General features: G+C 57.9%; 2 protein-coding genes across 6 annotated transcripts; one reads left to right on the forward strand and one right to left on the reverse strand.

Annotated features, from left to right (window-relative positions):
- Positions 1 to 603: 603 nt before the first annotated feature.
- ASCC1 (activating signal cointegrator 1 complex subunit 1) lies at positions 604 to 16,945 on the reverse strand. 5 transcript variants are annotated; one of them, XM_084525102.1, is made up of 10 exons: positions 16,877 to 16,945; positions 15,829 to 15,947; positions 15,287 to 15,386; positions 14,566 to 14,663; positions 13,427 to 13,605; positions 9,703 to 9,839; positions 8,114 to 8,233; positions 5,911 to 6,035; positions 5,319 to 5,398; positions 604 to 1,016 (listed from the first exon to the last, which is right to left on the reverse strand). In XM_084525102.1, the coding sequence occupies exons 2-10, from the start codon at positions 15,941 to 15,943 to the stop codon at positions 900 to 902; spliced, it is 1,071 nt and encodes a 356-aa protein (XP_084381228.1). In that variant the 5' UTR covers positions 15,944 to 15,947; positions 16,877 to 16,945; the 3' UTR covers positions 604 to 899. The 5 variants fall into 5 exon arrangements, with proteins under 5 accessions (XP_084381228.1, XP_084381227.1, XP_084381231.1 ...); XM_084525101.1 differs by having other exon boundaries at positions 15,287 to 15,389; positions 16,877 to 16,944; XM_084525105.1 differs by having other exon boundaries at positions 15,287 to 15,389; positions 15,829 to 15,981; positions 16,877 to 16,943.
- Positions 16,654 to 20,283, forward strand: ANAPC16 (anaphase promoting complex subunit 16). Its single transcript, XM_084525109.1, has 4 exons — positions 16,654 to 16,767; positions 17,917 to 18,074; positions 19,075 to 19,149; positions 19,540 to 20,283. Exons 1-4 carry the CDS (start codon positions 16,712 to 16,714, stop codon positions 19,653 to 19,655), a joined length of 405 nt encoding a protein of 134 aa, XP_084381235.1. The 5' UTR covers positions 16,654 to 16,711; the 3' UTR covers positions 19,656 to 20,283.
- Positions 20,284 to 20,438: the final 155 nt, after the last annotated feature.

Consider the following 20,438-nt stretch of genomic DNA (forward strand, 5'->3'; position numbering starts at 1 on the left):
GAGCCCAAAAACCAAGTTCCCGGCACGCCAGAGCCCCCAGGCCCCAATGCTTCAGACCCCAACGCGCCAGCCCTCAAGACCCCAAGACACCAGAGCCACGCACAGCAGACCTCAAGTCCCCAACACACCAAACCCAACCAAACCCAACCCAAAAGCACCAGACCCCAACGCGACAGACTCCAAAATACCAGACCCCAAGACCTCAGGACACTATACCCCAGGACACCAGGACAGCAGCCTTCAGACCCCAAGGCACCACACCCCAACACACCAGACCCCAAGACACCAAATCCCAAAACACCAGCCCTCAGACCCCAAAACACTAGACCCCAACACACCAAACCCCAACGCACCAGACCCCAAGACCTCATGACACCATATGGCAGGACACCAGCCTTCAGACCCCAAGGCACCACGCCCCAACACACCAGACCCCAGCACACCAGGCCCCAAACCCCAGTTTCCAAAGATACCAGACCCCAACACAGCAGACCCCAAGACCCCACATCCCCAAACACCACCCAGCTCTCCTGCCTTCAGCGCTTTCCCGCTCACAGCTGGAAGTTTGATTACAGAAACCATCAAGCAAGCGGAGACGAAGGCTTTGCCTTTGAAGGGAATTAATTTATTTGGAGATCGACATCACACAGGCGCTGCTGGAGCTCCGAGCAGCGCCTGACCCCGATACCGCGCTCCGGGGAGCTCTCCTGGATCGTGCACGCTTACGCAAAGCGCGGCCTTCCTCCTCTGAAACAGGCGACAGGAGAGAGGTGCCACCCAAAGCCAGTTTTTCCAGCTGTTTTCTTGGAAAACAAACCCGTCTGGAGTTCCTGGGTTCCTGTCCAAACTCCTTGCCCTATAAAATGTGGTGGTGGTGCCCAGGGCGGCCGCGCTCCTGCTCAGCAGAAGTTGAGCTGCCCCGACGTCGCGTAGTAGCCGGAGGCGTCCGTGGAGAACCTCTGGGAGAGCCGAACCGCGTCCAGCTGCACCTCGCCGAAGTAGAAGTGCTCAAAGAGCTGGAGGAGAGGAGAAAAAAAAAAACGTTTCGGGAGCTCTGAGGGCAACGAGCTGCTCCTGCAGAACGCCTCTCCTCGCAGGCTTCCCTTCAACAAAACTGCTCTGAAAGATTTCCAGCCCTGGGGACCACGTTTAGCCTTCAACGCGATCAGCGTACGGCACGACACGAGCTCCTCTTTTGGAGCAGCATCAGTTCCTACCCACGGATCACAAACCCAGGGCTCAAGCACCTGGAGGATGTGGGTTTCTCGGTGCCAGAGGGCTCGGCCACAGCCCCGGAGGAGTTATGCCAGGGGAGCATCTCCGGCAGGGAGAGGAGGAGACGAGGAGCCGCGACCGCCACCATGCAAACTCCATTTGATACGATTAAAGATTTATACAATTAAAGATTAATTACATTCCCCAAAGCCTGCCTGCTTCTGTTCGAGGCCTTGGGATAAAACGCCTCATGAATAAGAGATGGCGGGGAGGAGGCTGCTCCCCCCTCTCTCCCCCTCGCTCAGCCAGGGGGACAAACCCTCCCCTGCTCCCCCGCCACCGGCACTGCCCGGGTCACGGCCTCGCCATTTGCACGCTGCTGAGAGCGCAGCAGCCCTCGGACCAAAGCACTTTGCAGTCCCTCAGCTGCTGCTTTTTTATTTTTTTAAATCCACCACCTCTCCCGTGTCCGAGCGTGTGCGCGTTTCCCGGTGAGAACACTGCTAGGACTATTGATTTTTGGTAATGCAGCTGTACTTGCTGGGAGTAAACATGCTACAAGATTTAAAGGACAGCCACGGCCTTTTTTTTTTTTCCCCCTCTGCTCTCGTTTCCAGCCAGCTTCTCGCTGGTGCTTCTCCGCTCCCTTCGGCAACCAGATGCCGTGCGTGAGGATCAGGCCAAGATCCACCTTGGGCAATCGGGAAAGAGGCCCTCAAATGTCATCCTCGGAGCAGCCAGCGCCTTCCCGACAAGCAGCCACCCCGCTCTCGTCCCTCGGGGGCTTGGGAAGAGCTTTCTGAAGGCTGAGCCTCTGCTTTTGACTTCCACTTCTGTTTATCCTGGGGAGAAGCCAAGCAGAGCCAAGAAAGATATTTATATCTCCCACCACAGAAACGCTCTGGTTTCGGAGGAGGCCGAGGAGATGCCTCCTGGATGAGAATTTCTGCTTGGTTTTTGTTTTTTTGTTTTTTGTTTTTTCCCCTTTCCCCCTGGAAAAGGAGCTCAATGGAGGCCGTCACAATTCCCACACCTGCTGGTGAACCCAAGGCACCTGGTCCCTGCCCCACGGTGCCAACACCTCAAGAGCTGGGAAATTTGGAATCAAATCACCCGTGTGCTGTCCCTCGGACAGCAGGCACGGCTTAAACAAATTCTTCAACAACTCGCAGGCCTGCCTTCCTCCGGGCAAAGCTCTCCTCCGCAGGGATGCTGCTGGCGTGCTGCAGAACCTTCGCTTCAGCTCAGGGCTTTGGGTCCTTTCCCCTCCTCGCTGCGAGATCCATGAAAATTCATTGCGCTTGAGGAAATCAAACCCTAGTTGCTATGGTGAAAGGCGTTCTGCAAACTAAGAGGCAAACACAAGCGGGACATTTGGAGGTTACCGGAGCCTTGCACATCTTTCCGACAAGAATAAAGGGAAAAAAAACCCACACGCTGGCACGTTGAAGGCTCTGCTAACCTCCCAGCCCCAAACGTGAGGGATTTACAGCACAACTTCTGTAAGGAGATTCACACTCAGCTGCTGCATCTCCCCCCGGGAGCCTGGTCCCCACGGCTCCCCGCACCCCGTTACAGCACACGCAGCAGTCATTTTTAAGAGCGGGGCTGTGGCTTTGCTGCAGCGATGGCAGGAGGCAGCGAGAGCGCTGGGACGAGGAGCTGCAGCAATGTGACCTCCCGGCTCTGCTCACAAAGCCACCCAGAGGAGGAGCCGGGCCACGGAGCCAGGAAATTAATTCAGGCAGGCCCGGGAAATCAGCCGGCAGAAGGGTCAGGGCACCTTTGGGATGAACCGCCTACTTTTACTAATCAATGTCTTCTTTCTTTCTTTTTTTTTTTTTTTTCCCTGCACTGGGTCTCCATCTCTATTAAGGAGCCGCCGTAATTCAACGCCTGCCAGCTCCAGGGAGAGGCAAAGAAACGTCCTTTCAGATCCAAAAGGTGATGCTGCCTCCACTGCGGGTGATCCTGAGGGAGGGAAGGGAGCCAGGAGCTCCCCGTCCCTCTTCCAGCACCTCCCTGAGGACAGCTGGGCAGCCCCCATCTCGCCCAACGCGGGATCTTCGGCCCTTTGGTTTCATCTCTGCTTAAAAACCCAATGGGAATTTAGCCCGGGCTGCCCCTCCACACGTTGCTCTCCATTTCTATTCACTCGCCGCAGCCTTCGCGTCTTCGTGGGGGGAAAGAAACAAAAAAAAAAGCAAGCGAGGAAATAAGAAAGAAAAGCCCGGAGGCGGCCAGGCCCCGTCTCCGGAGATGCCTCGGTGCCAGGGCCGTGCCAGCTGCAGCACCGGGCACGCAGCCACCCTCGGGGACAGAGGAGGAGGAGGAGGAGGAGGAAGCAAGGCGGAGGGGCTGCCAAGCCCCATGCTCCTCGCACAGGGAAGGAGCTGCCCCCTCTCTCTGCTCGCCAGGGGATGTTTTGCAGGGGATGAGCGCGAGTTCGGGACGTGACCGGGGTGCTCAGGGGAGCTGCTCTCTTTGGGAGCAGGCCGAGGAGCCTTCCTCACGGATCTGCTTCAAGACAGAAGCGGTTCCCACTCGTCCCACAGGAGCTATTTTCTGAGCCATGTGGGAAGGCTCGGGCCCGCGCAGCCGGCTAGGAGCACCGACAGGAGCGGCCCAACTCCAGAACAAAGGAGTTCTTCAATCAGGCTCCGATCGATCGGGGCTGCCGAAAGCAAAACGCCAGCTGGAGCCAGGGGCGACCTCCCCGTGGGCACCAGGGGGCTGGGAGGGAGCCGGTGCGTCCCTGCAAGGTCAGGCTGGAAGGCTGGGCTCCGCTGGAAAGCAGCCTGCAGCTATTTCTGACTCACGGCATTAATTAACGCCAGCGGGCGTCCTGCTGCAGGCACGGGGAGGCCGTGGGGCTGCACGGAGCGAGCAGGTGAGGGGAAGGCTGATGCTCCTCACTCCGAGGCCATCACCAGCCGCTCCTGTGGCTACCTCGGTAGAGAACCGGTCAGTTTCTAGCAGGGTTTTTCCCGTTTCACAAACCCGAGAGGCAGCCCCGTGCCCGCAGCGCGATCCTCAAGTGGCGTGGCCAGCAGAGGGAGCATCGTTGATGCCTTCCGAGCCCTACAGGTTTTTGGGCTGGGAGCATTCAGGACGGAGGACGGCTGGATTTTACCTCCCTCTCGAGTCCGAGGGCAAATTTGACGTGCACCAGGGCAAGGCCGGGAGGGACAGGGCGAAATGTGGACGCGCACCTCGGGAGCTGAGGCCCTGCGGGGGCTTGGGGCTTCCAAGGTGTGCCACCCACCCTTCATGGAGCCAGTTTCGGGGCACCAGGAGCTGCCCAAACCTCCCAGGCCACATCCAAACGCAGAGGCCGCGTCCGTGGCCTCCCTGCCTCAGCGTGGTGCTGAGTCACAGACAGGGAGAGCTTAACCCAGTTCTGTCCCTCCGCCTGTCCTCTGTGCAGGGAAAATCAATCAGCCCCACTCCCCGCCTTCACGTCGCTCTCACAGCCGCCTGCAACAGATCCCCTCACCCAGCAGAGGTTGGGATTTGCTTGCAAGCCACTGCTGCTTTCCATTTTTGCCTCTCCGGGCTCGCCTTTTCCCTCTGGATCCTTGCAGGGGCAGCGCAGCATCAGCCCGACGCTGCCAGCTGGCAGAGGCTGCCTGCAGGCTCAGCCCAGGCTGCAGCGTGCTCCTCTCCAAGCGAATCAATCGCAGAGATAATAAATAAATAAATAAATAAATAAATAAATAAGAGCATGCAAAATGGCAGGCGGGTGTAGCAGCATAAATCCGGGCGAGGAGAAGAAGAGCAGCGAAGTGCTCCTCTCTGCTGGGAGCCAGACACGAGCCCGGAGCCTCCCGGGTAAAAACAGGAGCGGAGCGAACAGCAACACGAACACCCACCGAGCATCCGTGCTGCACGCTCCTGATCTGCGCCTCGCCAGCTTTGAGGAGGCTTCGGGTAAACGCCGTGGTGCTCCCGGTTATGAGTGCTCTAGATCGTGTGCTTTCTAAGCAGATCAACCCCCCCGGGAGATCCCCTAAGACAAAAGCAGCCTCCAAGCGGTGTCCCAGCCTCTTCTGGCCGGACAATACCCGCAGCTGGCTCCGTTTCCCTCCTGGTTTCATACTGACCTTGAGGATATTTCGGGCATTAAACGCCTCCCGTTCCTTGAGGGATGCTTTCCCGGGCGCCGTGCTGCTGCGCTCCTCAGCTGTGAGGGGAAAAGCCAGCAGCAGCGTGAGCCTCGGGTGGGAGCACGGGGTGTGCTGCGCCTCACCCCCTGCCCTTCTCCTCCCCAAAGCCAGCTGCCAGCTAACAAACCCTCCCTGCCCGCTTCTCCGTGGGAAAACACTTTGGGTTGAAGGAGAACAAGGTGAATAAGGCAGGAATTCCTTACTTGGGGCACAGAGAGCCCAAGCCCTCACCAGGTACTTGGACACATTCCTGTCTGCTCCAGAGCTCCTGAGCGCTACTGGGCAGTGGCGGTCTGGAAGCTAAGACAAAGAATCTTTGAAAAGATCCAGAAAGGACTCGGAGCACGCCTGCCTTCTCCAGCTGGAGAAAAAAAAAATCTCAGGTCTGAGATGAAGGGGGGGAAAATCACAATACTAATAAAAAATTAAAACGTGGGAAGGGTAAAAGCCAGCAGTTACTGAGCAAGGCGTTCCCTGCGCAGCAGCACCGGGTGAAATGCATTTACCAGCGAAGAAGAAGGGTACCCACCACCTGGATCTCTCCTGAAGAGCGTGTTCATGACAGTGGCGTGCAGTTTCACCCTGTCCCACTCTTTCAGCATCAGGCCGGAGGCCACGAAGCGCTCCACCAGTTGATCAGCGATCGCCTGCAGCCTGGGAAGGCAAAACGAGAGAGGACAGAGCAGCGTGAAGGAAGGAAAACTCCGGTGTTGGCAGCTTTTTGCTTCTCTGCTCCCACTCCCAAACTCCTGAGCAAGCAGAACCAGAGCTGGCTGCACTTAGTGGGAGGCAGAGCCCGGGGCTGCCGCCTCCTGCACGGCCCCTGGTGGGCTGCCAGCAGCCTCCTGACAGCCCCTGGGCTCTCAAACGCCCGACTGCCGTGGCTTTGTGCTGCCTGCTGGCTCCACATCGCCGGTTTTGAAAATTAGCAATGACAGAGATTAAGTGAGTACCATTACAGACAATCCTAAAACAAATTAGCAGAGAAGAGCTCAAGTGAAAATGGTGCTTTATGACATTATAAAGTTAATCAAGGAAATAAATTAGAATGAATTATAACGGAAATTATTTGCCGGGTGGGAGGCATCAGAGCACGATCTCGCTCTCGGTCTGAGCCATTACATGTGCAGAAGGGCTTGCCAACCTCTAATGCTGTCTGCAGCTATGCAAACCAAGTCGGGCAAATCACAGCTCCTGCCTCACAGCTTAAGCCGCTCAGGATCACCCGAGGATCAGGAAGGAACTCCTCCCCTCCCTCCCCTCAGCCCCGGGAAGGCACGCAGCTCGCAGGGGCTGCGGCAGAGCCGGAGCCAGCACGGCAAACCGCCTGCCTGCTGCTCTCCCCCTGTACCTGCAGCTGAGGAATCGCTGCCAGCCTGTGGTGCCCATTTCCCCGAGCAAAACCCCGTGGGTTTTAGCAGGCTAGAGCTGCGTGTTGCTGTTTGGCAGCACGGGGTTTTCTGAAGGGATTTCTGTTCGCCCCTTCTTTTTTATCACCGGTTGCCCAACGCGGTGCTGCAGCCTCAGAGGAAGCAGAAGAAATGCTCTGTGCTCTCCATCAGCACAGAAGTGTCTTCCTTCCCCCCTGCAAAGCTAAATGCTTGCTTCACTTGCTAACACTTCCAGAATTTTATTAGGAGAGAAGTGCCAGTTCCTTCATCTGTGAGGGATGAATTAACTCACAGGTGAGGGCAGGACCAGGCTGGGCTGGGGATAACAGATTTACAATCACGTGGCCCTGTGTCAGCCCGTTCCTAAGCACAAGCAAAAGAGGTGTTGCAGGACACAAGCCTGGCAGCCTCCAGAAGCCACGCAAAGCACGAGACCTGGCTTTGGCCCAAACCCCAGCTAACGCCCTCCACAAGGGAGGAGGAGATGCTACCTCAGCAGCGAGCTGTTTCCTAGGGGCTTCACCGCTTCCAGTTCCGAGGCGAGGTGGATTTGAAGATTTCCTTTCTCCAAAATGGGAAAAGCAGCTCTGCCTCCCACAGCGTCAGTGCCTACCCACCCCAGCTGTCCCCAGACATCCCTGCCTCGCTTTGGGCCCTGCTCAGGCTCTGCAGGACCTCTCCCCACCCACAGCCTTATTTTCGGAAGTGCAAGCAGGCTCGCAAGCACTGCACCCCTTAGATGGTCCCAAACTTGGACACAAACTTGGAGAAAACGAGGTCCACGGCTCAGCTCTGACACTTCAAGGGCTTTCTACAACAGACTGACCGAAGGGTATTTGGGCTATGCAGCATCTGCCTCTGTCTCACCTTTCGGAGTGCTTCTTCCCCGTGTCTCCCTGTATTTCCCTTCTCTCTCCTGGCTGATGGCTGTCCCAGCTCTCCACCCTCCCAGTCTGTTTTTATCTCACCTCTCCCAGGGCAGGACTGACTTCAAAGCGGAGGAGTTGAGAGGAAAAGACCACTTCAATCTCTCCTGCCTCCCAGCAGCTGTCACGCGTTCATTTCCCCACCCGTTTCCTTATCCCACGTCCGATCTCTTACTTCAGCAGAGCCTCCGAAGCCTGGTTTTCCCCAGGGGGGTTTAAGCAGGGGAGCCACCCCCTGCCTTCTTTCCCCAGGGGAAAGGAGATGCCAGCACACATCCCCCCTAGCCCACAGCCTCCCTCCTCCCCTGCTGGCTCCTGCTGTCCCCTAGCAAGGGGTCAGACACCAAAAGGCAGCACTGCCAGAAAAATAAGAGGGCTACAGACGCTGAGGGCTGGAGGAGAGGAGGGCACCCACCTGTCCGAGCCGTCCTTCATGCGGACCTTGGCGTAGAGGACGTCGGTCATGGCAGGGTCATCGTTCATGTACTCCACCCCAGCCACCTCCACGGCCAGGGGCCTGCCGCCGGTGATCTGGCTGAAATGGAAGAAGCCCTTGGGTTAAAGAGCGAGACGTCACAGCTGCTCTGCAAATACAACGTGTAGTACCCCTCACGCACACCCTACATATGTGTGCATCTCTGTATTTGCTAAGGGAAGGGGATAAATCACAGTTATTGCTGCTGTTAAGCACGACTTTGAGGTTACGTGGGGCTTAAATGTCATACGGACCCCGTGGGGCAGTGAACTCCACGGCAGAGCTCTTTCCTTTCCCAGACATTGGACGTTGTTTGCACTGGGGTGGGGACAAAAACAAGCGCAACAAAACAAAAACCAGAGAAGAAGGCTGCCTCTTTAAAAGAGCTCAGAAAGCTGCAGCTGCTGCTGTCTCGTCGTCTCATGAAACACCACGCTCCCACACCTGCCTGGGTTACTGCCAAGGTCTCGTGGAGCATCCAAGCAGGCAGGAGAAATAAAGAGGAGCCAACAGCACGAGTGTGGCTTTGCTCTCACCTTGCTCGCTTGAGGTTCTCCGTAAAACCTCCCAGGGGGACAGGGGAGGGCGATCTCCTCCTCCAGTTTGTTTTCTGGGAGGAGAGCAGCACGCGTGCGGTCGTGCACGTGAGACTACAAGCACCTGAGGCCAGGCACCCTAAAAAGGGACAAAAAGGGCACATCTACCTTCACACGGCGCGGCTCGCCTTTGCAGAAGTAAACAAAGGTTAATGAAGGCTGGTGTGGGTGGAAGGGAGCCTAAATTAATTTTAAGCGTGTATTTATTTGGCTGTGGCCAGGGAAAGAACCTGTTCAAGCTCTGGAAACGTGCTTGCAGCTCTGTTCAGCAGCTGAAAAAACAGAGCCTGCGCTTTAGGGGAGGAGGCAAGGATTCCCATAGGTACCAGCCAGCACCGCGTGGCTAATTCTTCCACGGTAGAAAAGAAAGGAAAAAAAAATCAGGAATCAGCGCTCTCCGTGCAGAGGCTTGGCAGAAATAAATAAATAAGCCAGTCCCTGAGGTCCTCTCTGATTTCTGAGGCGTGCAGAGATGAGGTGATTCCAGCGTCCTTCAGCCACGCTTCCAGCTGGAGCTGCAGCATCTGCAGCTGGGCCTTGAGGCAGTGAGGAAGCCCCGGGTTCAGCCCTTCCTGCTGCCTGCCCCGCACACGAGAAATGCACGTCAAGGGCACCTCGGCAGGGGACAGCAGCGAGGATCTGCTCGCACAGAGTGACGGTGGGGACCGAGGGGAGGAGGAGGAGGGACTGGAGCGGGTCTGCGGGGAAGGCTGAGGGTTGGGGCTGAGCCTGGAGCTGTGCTCTGGTTGTTATGCTCTTTGGTTGCTGCACGCCTGGTGATTCCTGCTGCTCCTGCTCGAAACGTTCAGCTTGTTTCTGAAATCCTGGCGTTTAGATGCACTCACTGCTGGGCTGCTCTCCTCCTCGCTGCTCCTCGTTAAGACATTTTGCTTCTTCCCCCCCAGTAAGCGTGCCACCCCCTGCCCCACTCACTCCACGAAGTCCTCCTTGCAGCGCTGCAGCAGCTCGCAGGCCTTCCGGATCTCCTGCTCGTTCAGCAGCACCAGCGTCCCCAGGGTCAGGTGGAGCTTGGCAGGGTTCTGGAACAGGCTGCTGCTCACCCCGTGATCCTACAAAGCAACCAGAACCAGGGCCTCACTCACCCCATCCCGGACACACACCTCTGCCGGGAACGAGCAGCGAGCCACCAGCCTCGAGCTTCCACCTGGAGCCTTAATTAGCTCCTTTTTTCTGCCTGGAGCCTTAATTAGGACTCAGTGGGGCCCAGGGGGACTCCCACGGCCGCTGCCACCAGTGATGGGCTCAGCACAGGGCAGCGCAGACACGGAGCCGGAGTGAAATGTGGTTTTGTGCAGAGCAGCCGGGGCCAGGCGCGGTGACAAGCTCCAAGTGGTCTCTAAATCCTGCCTAAACACAGGCTGCACCTCGCTCCGCCAGCACAGCTCACAGCAGCCCTGATAATTACATTTTTCTCGTTCCCGCGCGCCCTATAGTTTGCCAAGATGAATTAAGTCTAAATTCCCTTTAAAAAAAGGAGCTACGTGTTGTTGCTGGGGAAGAACTGCTCCCAGGTGGAGCCATGCTTACACTCAGCCTTCAGAAACACACGCTTTTGTTCTAGGGCATTTATAATTCACCTTGAGGACGGTTAGCACGCCCATATTACACCAGTGATTTCCCCTCCGCGGCCGTTTCCCATCAGCACACTGAACAACCTCCACGTCGAGCTCCAGAACCACTCACCCTGCCGCCGAAGCATTTCTCTGAAAAAAACAAACCCCCAAAAAGTCCCCTGACTGAGAACGACAGCTCAGAAGTTCCCACCTGTGCCTCAGAGCTGGAGATAACACCCTCCTGGCACTTAAGGACCGCAGTCCCTCCGCCCCGCAGCGCTCAGTGCCCCACAGCTCAGCGCTTTTTCAGGCTCAGCCTGGTGCTCCCCAGCCCACGGGCAGCGTGTGCCTGCCTGCCCCTGCTGCTGAGTGTGTTTTTTGCTGACTGAGCCCCTAAATCCCGGCGTGGACTGCAGAGCTCAGCACCACGCAGCAGCCTGCAGCAGGCTCCTGAGGTTTGGCACGTCCCAAAGAGGACGCCTCCGTCGCACTCCTCACCTCGCAGAGCCTTTTTGCTGCCTTTAACTCCTCCTGCTGCTAACGGGCAGGCCACGATTCCCCTCCATCAACCTTCTTTTCAGGGTCCCCGTAGCCAGAGGATGTTTGGCCCATCCCAAAGCAACAGCTTGGGGAACAGAAACTGGGAGAGAGTTGGATTTACCCGTGCTGCAGCCAACCAGCCGATATCCCTCCCGCTGCCCGGAGGACTGTGTGGTAACCAGAAAGTCGTGCACAGGTCAGGAAGCAAAACCTCGCCCTTGTTTTCGGGGACAGGGAGTGCCAGTCTGCACCCTAAACATCAAGCTGCCCCAAAAGCAGCCTCCTGACAGCTGGCAGAGTGCTGAGAGCAGCGCAGAGCAAACAGGCCACGACCCAGATAATCTTCCTGGCATCCTCCCTGGTATTGCAGGCAGCTCCTCAGAGCCCTGCTGCCAGCCCAGCTCCTTCCCCGGCACAGGGTGGGCATTTACCCACAGCACAAGTGGCAGCGAGGAGCAGAGGTGGGCCTGCAGCCCTAATGAAAGCCCTAATTCCCAGCCCCAGAGCCGGGACGCTGAGCAGCAGGCAAGGGAATCCCCCGTATTTGACGGGGGAATCTGACAGCCGCATGTTTGCAGGAACTCGCCAGCAGGTACAAACACATCAAGCTGATCCCATTGTCCCTCCAAAATTCACTGTTCCCTAAGGAAAAAAAAAAAAAAACTGCTCCCTAAGGATGCACGATGTCATCATCACAGAAAAACAACTCACTTCCACTCACTGAGGCTTCCAAAAATCCCCACACACACTCTTTCCTCAAATCTCCCTCCCACTTCTACCTTTGCTCGCTTAGCTGGAACATGGACAGGGTTTTACTCGGAGCCTTCCCCTCTTTGCAAAGCCCAAACAAAGGAGTGAGCCAGGAACACAGCTTTCCCTCAGAACCCACTGAGGGGCTGCAGGCTGAGAAACCCCTCACTTCCCTGTCCTTTCCCCCGTGAGGTCCAATATCTCGTCAGCAGTGTTGGATATCCACAGGCTGCCGCGTGTTACAGCGCTCTCCTTCCTCTTCCACTCTACACCTGCACGAGGTTCAGGCTGCAGACCCTGCATCTGCACAGCTCTGGAAGACCCAGGTGTCCTGAGCCTCAGCACAAGGCTCACCTTACAACGGGTCTCGAGGACAAAAAGGAAAATAAAGTTAGAAAGCACACAGCCACCAACAGAACCCCAAGCTGTAGAATCGAAATGAATGGTTGTCATAGAAACTGCTTCGGAGAGGGAAGAGGAAGAGCGGCTCACAAGTGCTCAATGGCCAGAAACAATCCTCACGCACGCACCTGGGCTTTTCCCCTCCTTGCTGTTACTGGAGAGCTCCACTCAAAGCCTGGAGGCTGCCTAATTCCCCAGTGTTTTACACCAGCAAATTGTGAGTGGCAGAGAAGCTCGAAACCTATTCAGGTTCCTCTGAGTACCCGGAGAAATCCCGTCGCTTTGGACAAATCTCTAAGCTCTTATTGCTCCGCAAGGCACGGCTCTGAATGACTGTTTTTCATTCCTGACGTGCCTTCCAGCAGACCCTGCTGGGAGAAGAAGTGGCATTCAAGTGGCATTCGGGGCTGCATGGTTCTGGGGAGGCGTGCAGGGCTGCAGTGCCCTCCTTCAGCACATCCACGAGCCAGGTGAGGAGGGAATAAAGGCATGGGATGAGGGCGTGGAGCAGGGCAAAGATGAATAAAAACGGCTCCTTTTGGGAGATGTTACACTGAAAGGGTTCACCTGACACAGAGGCAGCCTGGAGTGAGTAAGCTCGGATAAGCAGGGGCCAGGATGGTCGGGGGGGATCAAGCAGAAGGTCTGCAACAGCCACAAGCCCCTTCAGAAGGGTTAAGAGGAACACCAGGCTGAAAGCAGCAGCCTCAGCCCAGGGCTAACGGCACAAACAGGCGCTGCCAGAGCCCCACGCTGGAGTTAGCAGCCCCCCAAAAAGCCCCCTCTCTCCCCACAGCTGTGGTGTTCCCCCACAAGCACTGGGAGCAGCAGCCAACAGAGGGAGCCAGGCCACCACGGCCGCCAGCCACGGCTTTTGCAGCCCGGTGGCCAGAATCAGCTGCGTTTAGCATCCCGAGCTCCTACAGCGGCAGGGGAACAGGCAGCAGGGGGAGAAGAAGGAGTTAAGTCAGACGAAGACCCAGGGAAGCGAAGCTCCTGAGCTATTTGCAAGATTGCAAAATATAGTAATAAAATCAAAACATAAAATATAGAAAGGTCCGCTACATTATTTAGAGGCTTTCTTATAAAAAAAGAAAAACCCCACAAGAAACAACCCTCTTCTGAAGCTGAGAATTTCGTCCCACCTAGGAAAATCTCAAGGGAGGACAAACTATTTTACCAACAATTAACTGAGGAAGCCATTCCGCATTCCGGATTTGGCAATAAATTCACAGCAGACCCACCAACTTCAGCGAAAGGCCTGTGAAACACGCCCTGCTGGGCAAGGTGCTGAAGAGCGAGGCCCCCCAGGGAAAAGCCAGAAAGCTGCTTCAGGACACGAGCCTGCTGCAGGGCCCGCGTTTGATTTCGGATCCCAGGCGGGTGCTGACCTTTGAGCATTTCTCCAGCACTTCCTCCTTGAACTGCAGGAACCTCTCCTGGACCTCGGGCTGGGTGAGGGCGAAGGAGAGGAAGTGCGTGAAGGGCTGCTTCTTGCGGAAGCTGTCCAGCAGGACGTCGATGCGCGTCCGGGCCGAGATGACGCCGCCGCGCTGCTGCCCCGTGATCACTGCAAGGGAACAGAGCGGGGCCTGAGGAAGCTGCGGGGAGGCTGCTGCCACCCACGCCCGCGGGAAATAGGCAGCAGTTAAACGGGCAGGGGCTTTGCGTTGGGTTCGGCCACGGGTTTTAAAGTATTGATGCGGCGCAGGTCAGAATATTTCATCCCGGAGTCGCCAAGGGAAATTGGAAATTGGAAAACCCTGCAGGACAGCACCGCTCTGCTGCCAGCCCGCAGCTCACCGGAGACGTGACGGGAATTAAACCCCCCAGCCCCGCACGGAGGAAGCTCGCCAGACTCCCTGCTCGACTTCAAACGCCTCACATGGCTGTGCTTTCCCCTGCAAAGGCAGGGTGCTGCCATCAGAAGCACCCCCTGCTCTCCAGAAAGTCAGCTCTGTGCGTCAAAAAAAAAAAACACAACAGGGAAGAACTGCTCGCTTCAGTGGCTCTTCAGATTTTGGGAGCATTGAGAACAGTGAGCCTACTCGCACTGCGAGGATCGGCTGACAGCACTGGAAAGGCAGCAACGTCACCAAAACCCTCCTTGCACTGAAGGCAAGTCTGAAGTTCGTTTTGTGCGTAAATATGCAACGCAGCAATTTTTTTTGCTGGATGTATGTTATGGCTCCTCGCTAATGGGAGTAGCAAGAATTGAAAGAACAAAAGAATAAAAACGAACCACACGTTTGGGCCCAAGGTTCACAAGCTGGCCATCTACATGTAAGGCTAAGAATCGACTTCATTGAGGGCTAAAAAAGGATCTAGTTTTCCCCCAAAATCTGATACTGCTTTATAAGGGCTTATAGACAGGGAAAAACCTCAGAAGTGAGGTGATTTCCCCAGGGCCATGAGGTGAGCCAGGGCCGTGCCAGGCACAGGAACTGAAGGGAAGCTCCTCCTGTTCCCTGTCCCCCCTTAAATCGTGTCTGTGCACGAGCTGACGACAGAACGCTGGTTTTAGGCTCACCGATTTCCCCTTCAACTCCAGGCTTGGGAATGCTGATGGAGGTTCGAGTCTCTGTTTCTAGCCTCTTCTTGGTTTCTCCTTTCTTCCCGATTATGTACCTGGAGACAGAAAAGTGGAAGAGAGTCACTCGCTGGGCCTCCCCCCATTGGAGGTGCCCGGGCAGCAGATGCTGGCTCGCTTAACTCGGCCTGTGACAGCTCGGCCAGCAAATCCTGCCACTGCCCCTTGGCCACCTGTGTTTTCCCTTTGTCCCCCCCCAGTAAAACTATTCAGCCCATAAAACTGTGCAAACGAACTGGATGAAGCTGTGAACACCGCAGGCTTCCCAGTGAACAGCAGATCTGAACCAACAGTCAATTCCAGGCACGTGCTTTCTCCCAGGGCTTTCACGAGCTCCCCCTGCCAGGCTGCTCACCCCGGCTCCTCCTCCCCTTCTTCCACCCTCCCGATGCTTTCATCTTCAAGGGAGGAGATGCTCAGAAGCTCTCCTGCCAGCAGCAAGCACCACCTGCTGTCTCTGTCACAGCAAATGCTGGGAGTCGAGCGCAGCACAACTGCACTAGGAAGGCACTGCCAATTCTCCCCTCCCAAAATTGGGACAGTCATAGAACAGAACAGATTTCAGAAATCCACCGCTTACCCTGATCCCCCCCCCCCCTCAAATATTCCACACAGAAATGCTTCCCCAGCCAGAGGGGAAGCCAGAAACACAGAGGCTCACTTGTATAACGGGCTGGGGACCTCCACTCTGCACTGGAAACCTTTCTCAGTCTCTTCCACCACAAAGGCATCGCACGGTTCATCTGCACAGTCGCCGGGCCCTGCTGGAAAAGAAGAGCAGCCCTTGAATGACGGCTGCACAGCCTGGCAGCGCTTTATGTAGGTCAACAGCCTCACAATCTTCTTCTCCCAAGGTTAAGCGAACCCCCCTCGGTTGCAGCTAGAGGCTTTTTAATTCATCTTACTGCCAGCTGTGAAAAGCAGAATGAGTGCTTCTGGACCTGGGGGGCACAGGGAGGCAGGAGGTGCACCCCAAGTTTTCTCCCCAGTGCAGTGTGTGGGAGAAATGCCCTCGTTCAGGTTCCTCTCTGCTCTCCCAGCAGGGTGGGCACCATCAACCCGCTGAGACAGCGAAGCAGGAGCCATGGGGGCCACGGCAAAGCGTTCCTCTCCCTTTGTAACATCTCACCCCGCCACAGGGGCAGGTCCATGGGCACGGAGAGGTGTCCGAGGGCACGCCAAGGCCGTGCCCGGATGCCCCACCTGCGTAGAAGCCTTCGTCCTCCTCCTCCTCCTGCGGGTGGACGGGCTCCTGGACCAGGCTCTTCCTGTAGACGCGCCCGCCGATCTGTATCAGGGTGGGCCTCAGGACGTCCATCGCGCTGCGGGAAGAGAGACAGCGCGTCCCACGCCCCCCTGCCATATAGAAAACCCAAATTTCCCCTCCAGCCGCCCCGCTGTGACACTACAGGCACTTTGTGTTGAAGATATTTGGGCATTTATGGGAATTTAAAGCCCCCCTATGGCTGCAGCACCTCAGTGCATCGCCCCGTGGGGTCTTTGCGCTGTGCAGAGCTAATGTGGTGCTTTTTTTTTTCACAGAAATGGCAGAAATGGGAGCTCTCTGCCAGGCCATGCGCTGAGCCGGGGGGCGCTGTGCCAAATCCCGGCGGTTTGCCCCCAAAACCCTGGGGAGCCGCGCCCGGGTTTTTGGGTGGAAAACGTGGGAAGGGCAGCGGCGGGGTGAGCTGCAGAGCCGGGGGGGGTGTGTCAGGTGTCACAGCTGAGCACTAAAATCGCCACAGTGGGGAAAATTCGTTTATTTTAGTGTTTTCACCAGAAATTCAGGCTGGAGCCCAGCCGCGCGGGCAGCACCTGAGGGGGACAGCCGACAGGGGGCTGCTCCCCGGGGACACGCTGCCCCCGCGCCGGGGCTGTGCCGAGCAGGGCGGCGGAGCCGTGCGATTTAACATTTTGTATTCCCTAAAAACCCCAAAATCGCGCAACGATCGCGGCGCGGTGGGGGAGGGGGGGGACGCCCTGGAGCCCGCCCCGCGCGGGCCCCGTTGCCATGGTAACCGCGCCCCCGCCCCGCCCCGCCGCCACCGGAAGTGGGCGGGGCCGCCCGCCCGCCCGCCGCCCCAGCATGCACCGCGAGCGCGATCCCGCCCGCCGCCTGCGCCAAGCGGTGCGGGCGCCCAGGTGAGGCCCGGAGCGAGCCGCCGCCACCGGGGAGCGGCGGGAGGGGCGGCCGGGGAGCGGGGGAAGCGCTCGGGGAGACGGCGAGGCCGCCGCCGGGGGCCGCACTCACCGCCCAGCCGCTCGCTACGGAAGCCGGGGAGGGGCCCTGGAGGGAGGTGTGCGCATGCGCGGTGGCGCGGCTGAGGTGGTGGCGGCGTGGGTGGGGTGCGGGCAGGAGGCGGCGCGGCGCATGCGCGGTGTGGCGGCTGAGGCGGTGGCGGGGTGTGGGCAGGGGGCTGCGCGGCGCATGCGCGGTGCGGCGCCGCCGTCCCCTCACAAAATGGCGGGCGCCTGAGGCGGCCGGGGCCGGGACCGGGGCGGCTCCGCGGGGTTTAAAATAAAAATGTGCGGGGGTCGGGGCCCCGCGGCGTGAGGCGGCCCCTGCCTTTAAACGTGTCCTTTGGCCGGGCCTGCTCCCTCACGGCCAGTCCTGCCTCACACGCCGTGAGGGGAACAGCCCCGAGCTTGCTGCGGACGAGCTCGCGAGTTGAATTCTGAACCAAAATAAATAAAAATCCGCGTTCTCCACCAAATCTCTGAGCGCTTTCCAGAGCTGTGTAGCCTAAAGAGTCTGCTGTAATGCATTTAGTCGGTGGGGGAATAGAAACGCGTTGAATAGGATCATTGGGCAGTGTGTGTCAGTAGCGGCCGTTGCTGCTCATAAAAGCACAAAAAGCGCAAAAAATGGTGATTTTTGTGCTGCCAGCTACCTAACCAGTGCCAAACACCCCGTTACTACACATGGATAAACCTCTTACAAGGCACGGAGAGGCACACACCACCAGCAGCTGCGCTGGCGTCGCCCCAGTAGTGGGGCACAGAAGTGCCTGCAGCATTTTGGGGGCAAAAACCACGTTTTTGGGAGCGCAGGTGTCTGATGCAACACGCGGAGGGGTTGCTGCAGATGAGGAGCGGCGTCGCTGCCCTCGGGATGCCCTCCGGGAGCTGGCAGCCCAGGCGTTACCCGGGGGGAGGGCTTTGGCCGTGTTGATGCTCTGGCAAGCGCTGTCCCGGCCCCGAATTTAGGCATTTAGGGCTAAAATGTAGGGCTAAATTAGGGCTAAAAGTGAAACTTCCTAACCCTGCTCTGCTCTTCCTCCCCTCTCGCAGGCTGGGCCGGGCCGAGATGGCCGCCTCCTCCTCCTCCTCCTCGGCCGGCGGGGTCAGCGGCAGCTCGGTGACGGGATCCGGCTTCAGCGTCTCGGACCTGGCGCCGCCGCGCAAAGCCCTCTTCACCTACCCCAAGGGAGCCGGCGAGATGCTGGAAGGTGACCCTGCCTCCCCCCGAGCCCCCGGGGCCCGCTGAGGCGCTGCCAAAAGCCAGGGGAGGAAGGAAGCAGCGGGGCCGAGCGGCTTTTCCCATGGCCCCACCTCTCCCCGCAGCCACCGGCGAGGAAGTGACTTCTCTCGCTGTCACCTCGCCTCTAAACCCGTGGCAGAGCAGGAAGCCCTCCGCCTGCAAGGGAGTAGGGCAGCGTTAATTTTAAAAATTACCCATTGTTGGCCGACCCTTTGATGCTGGGTGGGAATTGCTGTGAAGATAGCTGAGGCAGGAGGAGTTTTCTCGGCAAACCCCCTCTGGTTGGTGCCCGTGTTTCGGGAGGACGGCACGGGGCAGCAGGGAACCGAGGGCCGCATCCTAACGACTGCTTTTGTTCCCCACTGTGCCCGTGTGCCGCTCTGTTGAAGTAATTATGAGCAAAGGCTTGTTCACGGCACTTAATGAGCCCTCAAAACAAATTAAAATAATGAAGCGCTTCGTGGTAGCTAATAGGCAGGCCACTGTGCTTCCTGAGAGCCTCCTGTGGGGGTGCAGCAGCAGCAGCAGCGCCGGGGTTGGGCAGGCACTGGGCTCTCTGCGCCAGGCTGCCTTGTTTCGCTATTTAAAAATGGCCTAAAACGACTCCACGGGGGGAATGTGGCCAAATATTTGCAGATTTGCAGCCTCGCTGCGAGCGGAGCCCCCGTGGCAGCCTGACAGCACTCCACAAGTTCTTCGGGATGTAAAAAAAACCCACAACACAAAGCACAGGGCACGACCCTGTTAGGGGTCGAGCTGCTGGCACCCCCGGGCTCTGGGCGTTATTTATAGAAGCCAAGGGAGAACTTTGAGCCTTTTGCCACGGTGCCGGGACCTGCTGCCACCCGCGGCCCCGCGCTGAGAAATGACCCGAGGTGACAGCTCGCAGGTGGCACGGCCACCCCCAGCCCCGGCCGCAGCTCAGGGCAGGGTTTGGGATTAAACCACCTCCCTTCTCCTGTTCGCAGATGGCTCAGAAAGATTCCTCTGCGAGTCCGTCTTCAGCTACCAGGTCGCGTCTACGCTGAAGCAAGTGAAGCACGGTAAGCGCCGCGCTGCTCAGCACAAACAAAAAGCAGGGCGGCTTTTTAAGCTCTAGAATGAAGGAGAGGAGTCCTCCTGCGAACCCCACGCTCTTTTCACCTCCTTACCGGCCTCACGTTCCTCTGGTATGACGTGGATTTTTATGGCAGAGGCAGGGATGGGTGAAATACAGCCTCAGCATCAGCTGGAGCAGGAAATCCCGTCCCTTTTGCTTTCGGGTGTGACCCGGGGAGGTCTCCTGGCCGTTCGCAGGGGCTGTGGGAGCAGTTCTGCCTCCCCTCAGCTTTCGGTGGGGTTCACTCCACCGGCAGCTGGGAACCGGCGTCTAATTGAAGGGCTTAATTGCAGCGTGGCTGCGAACCGCAGTCACCTTTGAACTCCTCCCGCAGATCAACAAGTCGCACGGATGGAAAAACTCGCCGGGCTGGTGGAGGAGCTGGAGGCAGACGAGTGGAGGTACAAGCCCATCGAGCAGCTGCTGGGCTTCACTCCCTCCTCGGGCTGAGCGCGGCGAGAGGGGGCAGGCAGCAGGCTCTGCCTCAGGCCGTTTCTCGGGGTGCTCGCAGCTGCCGTCAGTGGGATCGGTTTTTTTGGGGGGCTTTTTGGGAAGCTGCCGGCGGAGATCCCCCCCTTGGAGCTGCCAGTCAGGTGGAACAACGGGACTCTGGAAGTCTGCGGGGGTGCAGGCTGGCAGGGCTCGGGTTGTGCAGCTGAAAAAAAAACGGGGTGGGTTTCACAGACTGGGTTTGAACTCAGCCCTGCGCTTCCCGGGGGGCTGCTGGAAGGGCCGGGCGAGGGGTGGCTGCGAGGAGAGCGTCCTCGCCGCTCGAGCCAGCCCTCTGCAGAGCAGCAGGGCCGAGCCCTGCCAGAAACACTCCAGCCCCAGCCCTTCCTCTGGGGAGCTGACAGGATGAGACCCGTCCCGGGGCAGCTGAGGAGGGGCAGGCGGTGGCTGCAGCAGTCCCTGGGGTGGTGCTGAGGCTGCTCGCTCTGCGCTGCCGTCTTTTGTCTGCGCAGAGTGCTGCTGGGGCACCACTCGCAGTGCAGAAGCCGTCCCCTCAACACCCCGAACCCCTTTTCATGACGTGTTAGATGGCTCTGTGATAATAAAATAAATAATGCTGTCCTTGAAATCGTTTCTCTTTTCACAGCTTGGGGGGGGGTGATGAAAGGAGCTGTCAGCTGCTGAGGGTGGTTGAGTGAAGTTCTGAGGCACCTCAGCTGTTGTAAATTGAAATTCAATTAAAAATACCCTGAGAGAAATTGAGGCGCGCTCGCTTTATGCTCA

This window comes from Aythya ferina (genome assembly GCF_964211825.1).
Source record: "Aythya ferina genome assembly, chromosome: 7".
NCBI classification, from domain to species: domain Eukaryota; kingdom Metazoa; phylum Chordata; class Aves; order Anseriformes; family Anatidae; genus Aythya; species Aythya ferina.